The 12,294-nt window shown below is 36.8% G+C and overlaps 1 protein-coding gene across 2 annotated transcripts in view; it reads left to right on the top strand.

Moving 5' to 3' along the window:
* The first annotated feature begins 54 nt into the window (after positions 1 to 54).
* Positions 55 to 12,294, top strand: part of Atg3 (autophagy related 3) — a 28,333-nt gene continuing 16,093 nt past the window's right edge. The window contains exons 1-5 of one of the 2 annotated variants that reach the window (NM_134394.3): positions 55 to 445; positions 3,544 to 3,585; positions 7,670 to 7,719; positions 10,390 to 10,460; positions 11,954 to 12,061. In NM_134394.3, the coding sequence (NP_599221.2) occupies positions 374 to 445; positions 3,544 to 3,585; positions 7,670 to 7,719; positions 10,390 to 10,460; positions 11,954 to 12,061 (343 nt within the window). In that variant the 5' untranslated portion in view covers positions 55 to 373. The remainder of the gene's footprint in view (positions 446 to 3,543; positions 3,586 to 7,669; positions 7,720 to 10,389; positions 10,461 to 11,953; positions 12,062 to 12,294) is intronic. The other variant, XM_039087948.2, reaches the window with a different exon arrangement.

The following is a 12,294-nucleotide window of genomic DNA, read 5'->3' as shown; positions in this document are numbered from 1 at the left end:
CGGGCCTACTTCTGTCACGTGTCCCGGGAGATTCGAGTCACGTGAGGCCTAGGAGGCGGCGGGGCTGTTGGGAGAGTGTGAGAAGAGGAAGGGGAAGCCGGAAGGGGTTCAAGTGGAGCTTGGGGGACGAAAGACAGCTTCGAGAAGGCCGGGGGCTGCGCGCGCACCCGTCTCTCGCTCAGCCGGCTGGGCCTCTGCTGTCGCGGCCAGGTGACAGCTGGGCCGGGCCTCCGCGTGCCGCCGCCCCTCCCTCCCGGCCGGGCGGGTGCCGCTGCGGGATTCGATGCCAGTCGGGCACGTCCGGGGCAGTTTTTGACTCCCTGGCCCGGATTGCGACAGTCTCTCCGTGCCCCATCGCTGCTCCGGTCCCAGGATGCAGAATGTGATCAACACGGTGAAGGGAAAGGCTCTGGAAGTGGCCGAGTACCTGACCCCGGTCCTCAAGGTAAGCGGGGAGGGTCTGACTTGCTCTGCATTGGCCGCCCAAGTCCGGGTCCCCAGCGTGGACGGGTGTGTTAGAAGGTGGAGGGACAGGACGCGCGGCTGGGTGCTGCCTCTTGGCTTGGGCTTCTGGGCCAGTGTAGAAGGCTTGCTGGCTTCCCCGCTTCAACTAGAGTGAAGCTCGGCGCCTGCTGTCTCCACCGATCATTCCTCAGTACCTTGGAGTGCTAGGCGAGGTGGTGCGGAGCAGGAGGTACTAAGGTCCTGATATTCAAAGTCTTTTAAAGCGGTAAACTGGGTTAACCTTTGAAGAGATGACAGCTTGGTGGCTAACAAGTATGGCACTTTTCCTTCCAAGTTTCATAGGAAGTTTTGGTTTCCGGGTGGTCTAATTCCTAACTTCTTTAGGTTTCAGAGGAACATAGTGAATTGTAACATGTTACTAACTTTGAGCTAAACTTGTAGTTTCCCAAGCCTTTAAAGTTTCCGTAACTGGTTATTAATCTTGGACTCCAGCAACAGTTCAGCACACCGGATTGTATATTGTATAGATTGGAAACACTCTAACATTTTTAAGTGAAAAAGTTGATAGGTTAGCTGTTAACACAGATGATTACTTGTTTTCCAAAGTAAATTTCCAGAGCTTCGTGTAGAGCTTTCTTAACACCTTCTAGGCTACATAGGGTAAATGGATTTTGCTTTGCAAAAAGGGAGCAGTAAATGAGAAGATAATTTAATTTACGTAGTTTTTGTTCTGTATATAGCTTTCAGTTAGAACTTTACCAATCTTAGTGCAGGGGTGAAATCTGCTAATAGGCTGAGTAGGCTGTTCGATCTTTCCTTGTGAAGGGGGGGGATGCTTTTCAATAATTATTTCTAAAATACTTTTGAAAATAATACATCTTTGGATCTAGTTTGAAGAGTTCGGAACAATTGTAAATGAGAATCTTGTTTTATTTATATGTTTACTGTGACAGTCATTTTAGTTAACATTTACTCTTCTATTTTGAGAATTGGAAAATAATTTCTACATTGGAATTAAATGCTTCTTTTGTATGTTATGTTTCCAGAATATTGTATCTGTCTAGATTTACAGTGTTTTAATAATGTGCCATCAGTTTAATTTTAGTCTGGGGGAGAGATGAGCAAAATACCTCTCAATTAAATATAAAATGGCTATTGTGTATACCACTTGCATTTTGTTAACTTGTAGAACTGTTTTTGAGGAATCAAAAATATATACTGTGTAGATGTAGATGGTTTGGAACTCATTGTGTAGCCCAGGCTAACCTTAAATTCTTAGATATCCTCCTAAGTTCTGAGGTTAAAGTGTTTTGCTGCCATGCTTGGAGGCAATGTGTGGCATATGTTTTTAGTAGAAAAGAAAGCAGGATTAATGGCCCCTCCTTGTCACTCCTGTGAAAAGAATCCTTACTGATACCTCCTAGATAAGGGAAGGCAAAGAGAAAAAAGGAAATATCCAGAAAGACATGATGATGTTTTATTAGGAAGTGAAGGTTTAGAGATGGCATGCTTTGTTTAGATGACAGCTGTGTAGTAAAGCAAAAACCCTTATAGTGATCTTGAAGGATTTCTTTGGATATTAGAAGTCCCAGTCTCCTTTATCTTGTGAGTACTTTGGCATAGCTTCCCTCCTTAGAATTCCATCAAGCAGACTTGCTTCTAGAATTTTTTTCCTCCCTTGGCCAGCAGTGCTTTTACTCCAAACAGCCTTATGGTTTGGTCTTTTGTCTATCATATATGTGTGTGTGTGTGTGTGTGTGTGTGTGTGTGTGTGTGTGTGTGTGTGTGTGTATGTATGTATGTTTATTTCTTATTTTTTGAGAATTTCATACATGTGTACAATGCATTTTGATTACATCCATCCCTCCAATTCCTTCCAGGTCACCCTCACCATATACCTCTGTCAATTTCATGTTTTCTTTTTAATCCTCTGAGCCCAATCACTGCTGCTTGTATGTAGGTTGTGGGTCATCTGTGTATAGGGTCATCCATTGGAGCATGGACAACCTACCAGGGGCCACAACTTGAAGAAAACAGACTTATCTTCTCATTGCAGCCCATCATCTGCCAGAGGTTGGGAGGACTGCTTTGAAAGTATTTTGGAGTTTTGAGACTGATAAACTCAAACTCAGAGTGCCCATGATTACCTGTACAAGACCAAGCCAATTGAAATTCCATTGGGTTCTGGAGGTGCTAAGTTGAACTCCTAGTTGAGGGTTTTTTTTTTTTTGTTGTCGTTTTGTTTTTTTAATTTTAATACTACCTCTCCCCTACTTAATGTTTTTTCTTCTTCCTGGTATAAAGATGAGTTTGATTTATTTTTCTGCATATAGCACATTGTCTCAAATAGTACTGTCATATAGTGGTAAATATTTATCGAATAAAAAATATTTACAAATGGATTTTTTTATTTTGTAGACTGTACCACAAAATCTTGTAAGTAGAAATGTGGAACAAAAATTAGTCAATAGCATTGTTGCTTCAGAGGAGAAAATTCTGTTAAAAGTTTAACATGGCGATAACATGGTTAAGCTGGACATGGCGGTAGTGACACAGTGCCTAGAATTCCAGTGTTCTGGAGGCTGAGGCAGGAAGATTTGAGTTACATACCAGCTCAGCCTGGATAACAAGACCTAATCCAGAAGAAAGTAAATCAGAACAAGAGGAAAAAATTATGGTGGAGATGAGAATAATGGGGAATATTGAATACTAAAGATTTCTTCTGCAGGTTTCTAATATAACTCAATTTAAATAAAACATTGTTGGTGATGAAGTGGCTTGTTCACCACGCAGGACCACTAAACATGTGCTCTAAATATTAGCATGCTTTTTAAAAACCGCACTGATCAGATTGTACTGCGATTTCTTGCAATGCATCTCCATTATACATTTGTACATTATACCATTTGTCTTTGTTAGCAAGGACCAGTGCTATACACAGTATATCTAGGTTTTAGTGTTTTGTTTGTTTCATAATATATTCTTCATTGTCTAGGAGGGGCAAATATTTGTCCCTAAGATAATTTTTAGTTGAGTGTGAACATAGTCTAATACTTTTATCCTTTCTGCCCTCTTTAGGAATCAAAATTTAAGGAAACAGGTGTAATCACCCCAGAAGAGGTGAGTGTTGAAGATACCCTAAAGCCTTTATATTGTTAGAATTATTTTAGACTAGTGTCTTTTTCTCTTTATTAGAAAACGTCTTTATTAAAACTATACTTAGGTAACTATAATAACTAGGTTAAGAGAATTTCTACTTTCCTTAGCAGATGATATTGAACATCTTTTTGTTTTGCTGCTTCTCATATTTCTCTGTAGTTAAACTGTGTGGAAGAGATGGTTGGGAAGGGGAGCTGAAAAGATAGCCGTGTGTACTGGTCTTTATTGCTGTGTCAGGATATACCCTGCTGGCTCTGGCCTTCCCTGTCTTGGCTCTGTTTAGACCAAATGTATATTTTATGATATTGTGTGGAAAACGTGATAGTGATTTTCTCCTGTCATTTAGCTTAGTTTTACATAGTCGACACTGAGTATTTTACCATGTTCTCACTTTGTCTGCTAAACAAATTGTGCTGAAAGTTAAGTACGGTTAGAACTGTGGGGGGTTTACTTGCTCCCTATACTTTTTAAACTTTTCCCATAGAGCAGTATTTTGAATTTCACTTCTTCATTTTATTTGTTCAACAAGTTTGCATTATGATCTCATTAATAGTTCACCCCCCAGACAAACTATCCAGGGACTTCAATTTTATTAATAGTTATGTTTGTATTACAGTTACTTGTTTTTAGTAAAAGCAACAGATTTATTTAAAATTGATCTCCAGTTTTCACTGAAAACATTCATTAGCAATAGAATCATATTCCTTGTTTTGTAAGAAACATAAAATAAGCTGTATTATGTGATGAGGCTCTGGCTCTGGCTCTAAATTAAAAGGCTTTAAACCAGAGAATTAACTGATCTTTCGCTTTCCAGTTATGGTGCTACTCTCCTCAATCAAGTTCATTTTGAGGCCTAATAATAATGGCTTACTGTACTGATCAGACATTTTTACAGACTTTTTAAAAACTGCCTTTATTCTTACTAAAGACATGAAATGTAGAAAGAGCCTATGGGGTGTGCTTTCTAGAACCATCTGTCTAATTTCTCTCACGTTAGGCAAATCAGCTAGCTATATAGGTCTAGGCATCATATTTACCCATGTATAAAATGAGGGGTTTGGAATAGAAATTCTTTGAAAGGACTTACTTTGCATGGGTGTAATATGTTCAATATCAATTTTAAAAGTCAGTTTTGTTTTTAAGGATCTCATTAATTTTCTTCTCAAACAGGCATTGTTTAGCTGTGGCTTTTTAATTATCTGAAATCAAGAGCAAAGATAATCATATGCTGTGCTTGCATACTTTGCTGTATCTTTACTGTGTGAATATAACTATTTATTGGCTGCAGTTCCATAGAATCAATTTGTTTTAAAACAAATTCATCCTAACATGAATAAATTAATAGCCCCATTTAGTATGAATTTTCCCTTAAAAAAAACTAAGGCAAAACTAGCTTAATTAGGTATAAAGCATGTAATGCTAGGCTCAGATAGAGCTTAATTAAAGGATTGAGTTAAATTAGAATGAGCCAGAGGGAAGACAATGGGAAGGTATGATTTGCTTGGGATAAATACTACATACTGAATTGAGTCCTTAATTTGTTTCTTTTTATTTCTGGGCTCTTACCCACCAGTTTCTTGCTCTCTTTTTGTTTTCATTGAGAAATGTGGAAAGATTTTTGTTTCAAAAGAGAGGCAGGGTGATACTGTATCTATTGGGGAAAAGGAAATGCAGCTATAACTAATTTAAATAGTGATACATGAATTAAAGGTTAGTTGAGGAATAGTGTTTGCTAAAATGCAAATATTGGTTGTATCTTGTTGGTTACAGTACTAACCAGTATTATGTATCGAAAAACATTACAGAAGAATATTTACTATTGAAAAAGGTACTATAAGCAATTGGTGATTTGAAATTTGACTGTAACATGTTCTTTCACTTAAGTTTTGAAAGTAGTAATAATGGCTTCTGCTAATGAGGACAGACATCCACATGTGCTAATTATTGGTGGAATTCTGTGGGTTTCTTTTTTCAGTTTTATTTCATAATGTTTTGTTATATTTAAATAGTTACTATCAAGAGACCACTATATAAAATTAATGTCTTATGATTGAAGGCAGTATAATTAATGAATTTTCATTTTCAATAATTTCTTTGGCTTACATTTTATTAACTTGTTACTGTGTGTTGACAAATTCCTGACAACTGCACAGCTAAAAGCAACACTTGGTTGTGGTAACCCCCAAATGCATTAACTGAAGAAGAAAGTTTATGTTTGGAATAATATCGCCGTATCTTAACTTTGGTGATTTATCACTTAACTAGGCTATTTTCTGAGTGCTTATGTGGCTGAATTTTACTCTCTCAATTGAAAATTGACTTTTAGATAGAACTTTTCAAAAGGTATTGAGAATATGATGTGTATCCTGATTTTGTGCTGTGTAATAATCCACAAGTACAGAGTTCTAGGTTAGAAGTGTTGTGAAATAGAGGCAGTTGGGAAAGCATTTTCAAATCTTTCCAGTTGTTACAATGTAGCTCTGCCTCGAAAACTCTTGTTTTCTTTATTTAAAGCAGTTAGTATTCTTCAGCTAGGTTCATGTGAACTAGGACATTTTTAAATATTAAATTGCTTTTTCCTGAGTCTGAATTTTTTCGTGATGAAAAATGAAAGCTTATATAATGTTCAGCTTACTCAGAATGCCCACGGAATCTTTTAGATCTTTTCTTTTTCTCCTCCTCTCCCTCTACACCTCTCCCTCTAAAATGTTTTTGGACTGTCTCATGTATGCCAGGCTAATCTGGAATGTACCAGGTGGCTGACAAGACCCTTGAACTCTTTGGTCCTCCTGCTTCTACCTCAGAAATGCTGGAATTACAGGTGTCTGCCACCAGATTTGGTGTGATGAGGTGCCGGAGATCCAGTGTGGACCCAAAGCCTGATTTTGTAGATGTTTTCAAAGTTAGTCTAGGACTTAAGTTCCTCCCAACCCTTCAACCCATGTTGTTACTATACTATAATTGTTTTTTTTTAATGAATCCTTTTAAGAATATAATAAAACTGTTTTTCAATATTGGTTCAGGGCTGGGGGAGACACAGAATGCTTATTTAATATGCCCCAGGTTTGATTCCCACAGAACCACCAGAAAATAAAAAAAAGTATCTTAGAGGGCTAAAGTATTAAGATCACTAGATAGTGCAGAAAACCTGAGTGTGGTTTCCAGCAACCACATGAAGACGCGCATCCATCATTTCAGTTCCAGGGGACCTATGCCTTTTTCTGACCACTGCGGACATCAAGAATGCAAACATACATGCAGGCAAAACAGGACGTGCCTAGTCCTGAAGGGACTTGATGTACCAGGGTTGGTTGGTACCCAGGGGTCCTCCGCCTTCTCAGAGAAGAGATGGGGATGGTGGCTAGGGGCTGTATGAAGAGGTCCTGGGAGGAGAGAGAGAGTAGAGTGATAAGTTTCCTGTATTAAAAATGAGTAAATAAATAAATTAATAGAAAGAACTGAGAAATAACATAGGAGGAAGAAGAAAACACTGTAATTTAATGAATGGGTTGACATTAGACCTGTATCTGTTTCTTTAAACATCTTCCTTGAGTTTCCAGTCCTTAACAGGACTCTGTCGAATTGCAAGATAGATTTTAACACTTGAGGCTCATTGCCTTACTTTTGGCAATTTCATATCAGGTTTGAAACATGATTTGATAATAAAACTTGAGTTAAAGATAACAGTGTTTGCCGGGTGTGGTGGTGCCTCGCTGGGATGCAGAGCAGGTGATAGGCCAGGCTGTCTACAAAGCGAGTTCCAGAACAGTCAGGGATACACAGAACACAAAACGAGATGATAACAATGTTTTTTTTTTTTTCTTCCAAAATTGAGGTTTTATAGGTGCTAAACAAAACTTTAAGTTTATTAATTGAAAACCTTCAGGTTGATAAAGCAGGCTTTGTGCTTTTTTCATTTTAATTGATTATTGATTCTCAGAGTTACCCAGGCAGGGTGATCAGTTTGGTATTTTGCCATCCTGTACTCAGTGATGTTCAATGTATCTTTTCCGCTTTTTCCATATTCCTTGCAATCCCTGCATAGTTTGTGGCAGCTGGAGATCACTTAGTCCACCACTGTCCAACATGGCAATGGTAAGTAATGTTGAGTGAAAATTGGAAAAGTGATGAAGCTTTAGGGTCACAGTTTGTAAACTGGTTAGCACATGAAAAGTAGGATGATGAGCGACCATAGCCTTTTTCATTAGGTTCTTCTACTAAAACAGTGAAATGCGGGGTCGGGGGAGAATAGGTGTCATGTATTTTACTTTGTTAGCACAAAGTGTGGACACTCAAATCCACTTAACTTCCTTTGCTAGTATTTTCTTTATTCTCCTTATGTCTGATTTTTGGTTCTTTTAAAAATATTAGGAGTTTAATAAATTTGAACATTTTATGAAGAATGCAGAGATTTTATGGAGGTTTTTTGTTTTTTAAGATATAATACCTGAACTTTAACATCACAGGTGAATGTTGAGGTCCTGCTTTGGAAATCACCTGGGACTAGGCCCATAAAGAATTATAATTAATTTTTTCACTAACATTACTTTTAAATACTAAAGTAATTTAACACAAATATGCTTTAAAATGAATAAAAGTTTATTTTTAGTACTAATAGATGGGTTTTTTCTAAACTGTTATTTCAGTAGTGGCTGAACTGTTTTGTTTAGGTCATAGTTGTCTATATAATCAACTGTTTTCATGTATATGTTGTATAAATGTTTTAGCATGGATCTTCTTGTTAATGATGCTTTTAGTTATACTTGAAAGATACAGTACTGATTGTTGGATTCTAGGATGACAAGGATGTAGTTGGTTCTAATTTCCTTTTTAGCTAAAGAATTTAATCACCTGAATTATTTTAAACCTGTAGTTCCTTTCATCTTTGTTTTTAACATGTACCTGAAATAGTTGTCACTGGCTTTTATCATTTGCTGTGTGTCTTATAGGGTATTACCAAGAAATGGCAGGTTGCCAGCTTCATTTATTAATATGTGTACATGTCTGTAGTTTTGCTCTAAAATTTAAAAATCCTTAGAAGCTCTCTAATGTGTTCTAAATTTCTTGCTATAATTAGGTTCTGGTGTGTATTTATCCACATATCTCCATCCTTTTCAAGGCGAATAAGTATAGAAATAGGGTAACACTTACTTGGCTAGAAGAACTTATTTGATGCAAGTATAGCACAGCAAGGGGGAGTTGTGTATAAATACCTTTTAACAGGTATTAGTTATGATTACTATATTTATAGATTTTTAAAAAATTTGTGTGTGTGTGTGTGTGTGTGTGTGTGTGTGTGTGTGTGTTTGAGTTCAGCATGCCAGAGCATGCATGTGGGGGGTCACAGGATAACATGTGGGAGTCATTTCTCTCCTACCTCATGGATGCCAAAGATTGAACTCAGGTGGCTACCACTGAAATACTGGCCAGCTTCACTTTTATAAATTGTGATTGTTGAAATAATTAAACTGTAACTGAGAACTCAGTCATACTCCATGACAGGGCCTACATTTTTGTCTGAATTGCTGGGGCCAAGGAGTAATAATTTTAAAGTAGTCCCAGAAACAAATATTTGCATGCTGATATGTTTGTGTACATAAGCCATCATGGTTTTAACTCCTTCCTCTCTTACAACTTCAGGCACCAGTGTTGAATCTGATAGTTGAGCTTATTGAAAGAAGATCATAAGGTTTATACATAATATTCATGGCTTGATCTTGTTCTCAAATCTATGAGTTTAAATTGAAGAGGCTTGAAAAGGCAGCATAACTTAAGGTTTTGTGTTAATACTTGTGACGGCACCATATGCCAGCTCGTCCTGGCCAGGTCTAGTAGATGGAGCACAGAAGACCGAGCAGATTCACAGAGAGAGGTGCCAGAGCACTGCAAATCACTAGCAGTTGGTCCTGACTCATAGGAGGAGTGGGTGAAGAAGAGTCCTGCGGTCACGTGACTTGATCCTGACTCTGCCAGCCTTGATTACTGATTGTGAGCACTCTGACCCTTTTAAATGTTAGCTTTGTCATTTATAAGGTGGCAACAGTAATGGTAGCCTTAAAGAATGTATTGATAATGAATAGCTCATGTTGGAGCTGGGAATCCTGTAATTACGGGCTGTAACAAGATTTTGTTGTTTGCTTTTAAGTATTATTTCCAGTACTACCATCTTTGATTCAGTACCTTTAGTTTCAATTTTAAACAACAGTAGGAAGAGGGATTTTAAAAGTTTTTAGGGTATAGTCATTGTACAAAGAGATAGGTTCTATGAAGAAGTTTTTTCATGTAGCTCATATTCAACCACTACCCCCTTAGCCTCCCCAACCCATCCCCACTTCTAGGGAGTAAGGGATCTTGCTAGTTGTCTACTTTGTGTGTAATATACAACTTTTCCATCCCTTGCCCTTATCTCAAAACAAGCAGTACTTTGATATTGACTGTCTGAGAGGTGGTATGATGGGTTACATTATGAACGAGCTGCACTTTATTTTTGTTTAGAAGCAAGTATAATAGTTTCCTAGTTCTATTAGTCTACCATTTTAGCCTAATATTAAATACAAATTCCTTTTGTCTGCATCTTCCAATATATTTTACTCATGTTAGTATATGCTTTTCTGTGCCCTTATTTAACGGCAGACTTCCCTAACCGTGCTAAAACAATTTCCACAGAAATACAGCCTTAATAGTCTTGAGATTTTCATGGGATATCTGTTACACATTTGACTTTTACAATATTTTGTATTTTTGTGCTTTCCACTGTTTTTAAAGGGCTACAGGGGAAGAATTGAAAGTGAAGGCATATCTACCAACAGGGAAACAGTTTTTGGTAACCAAAAATGGTAAGAATTATATCATTGCATGCATAGTATATTGAAATAATAAAGTCCAATTTATAGTAATTGATACTAATTACTGAAGTTCGGCTTCTTGCAGATGAAAATACGAAAATTTCATGAAGATTTGGGTTTTTTATTCCAGTAATGTTTTCTGATTGATTTTTATCTCTTCCTTTTCAGTTCTTTTTATCAGAAAGATCTAGTTGTCATGATAATGGAAGAAGTTCTTAGGAAAACTTAGATTCCTCTTTATAGTTTTTTAAGTTGATTCTATAATTGCAATATACTTAGCTGTTTGATTTTAATCTTTAGATGTGAATTTTTATGAAATATGAAATTGATTTCACCTTTGACATATAAAATCTTAAGATTAAAGATTTTATTATCCATTGTGCCATCAAAAGTTTACCCACAGGTACAACAACTGTTTTAAAATAGAAGTCATCTTATTTATGAAATTAATTTTTAAACATCAGAAGATTGTGATCTTAAAATAATCATGTAACAGTACTTTGACTTCTGTTGTAATTTAACCTAAACTTGGAAGGCAGATAATATGTAACAAACTGCAGTTATTGCAGTCATGTTCCCATGTGCATTTTCTTGTATATATGCATGAAAGAATGTTGTCTGGGCTGCATAGTAAGTGCAAGGCCAGCCTGAGCAGTACTTCTTCAATTCCAATGATTAAAATTCCTACTTGATCTCAATAGTTAAGGCAAATGCCAGCTCTATTGTAGAGGGCTTACTCAGCTCAAAGCCCTGTGTTTGATACACAGTTCCAAAAAACCCCCAAACAAATCCAGGTGTTCTTTCCTACGGTGTATATATTTTTAAGGTTGATAATTTATATTCTGGTTGTTTAATCATGAATTTGATGATATCTTGAGCAGAATGTTTATACAACATATCAATAATTTTAGGTTTATGAAATAATTGTACTTGTTAATACAACTATATGAAAAATTTGGCACCTTTATTAGGAAGTAAAATTTAGCAGATTATTGAATTTTAATCTGTTTATCCTTGGTAAATAATTGGAACTTAAATAAGAATTATGAAATTCATATTGACAGTTATTTTAGCCTTGCATTCCAGAGGTCACCTCTACCACCCTTCAGTGTGACAGGTGGTGTTTGCATATTCTGAGACCAGAGCCATTAGAGTGAAATATTATTCATTAGCTTGCAACTGAGCACCATCATATGGCTTCAGGCAGCTGTTCCTCACAGATCATGGTAAAGGAAGACAGAGATGCTCACACCAGAGCCTTTTTACTTGTCTTCTGATAAAACAGCCTGGGGAAGGACTAATAGGACTAGATAATGATGTGTCTATGGGCTGAGTGTAGCTCTTAATTACCAGTCTCATTGGAAGGGAAAGGTTTACTTCATATTTTTCTTTTTAAGATAGAAGCCTTCTCTTTCCAGTGGACTTATTATTAGAGGGTTATATAGTAGTAATTGGAGTTGGCTTTTGTTTGTTTGTTTTAATAGTTCCATGCTACAAGCGGTGTAAACAGATGGAGTATTCGGATGAATTGGAGGCTATCATTGAAGAAGATGATGGTGATGGGGGCTGGGTAGACACGTACCATAACACAGGTGAGAGGTGTACAGGACAACATGTATTTAGCTTAAATTTTTTTAAAGTTTTCACAATCTTTTATAAAAGGCTTGATTTAAAATTTTAAAAAGGATACATAAGGTACAATTTTGTCCCCAAAGACAAAAAAGGAAAGGTAGTATCTGCTGCCTCAATTGCAATTTGAAATATTCACTTATTTTCATTGTTTCTAAATTGAAGAGAAAATAAATCCCATACAAAGTACTGACTG

The sequence above is a fragment of the Rattus norvegicus genome, chromosome 11 (assembly GCF_036323735.1).
Source record: "Rattus norvegicus strain BN/NHsdMcwi chromosome 11, GRCr8, whole genome shotgun sequence".
NCBI classification, from domain to species: Eukaryota; Metazoa; Chordata; class Mammalia; order Rodentia; family Muridae; genus Rattus; species Rattus norvegicus.
This window is presented reverse-complemented; position numbering and strand designations above follow the sequence as displayed.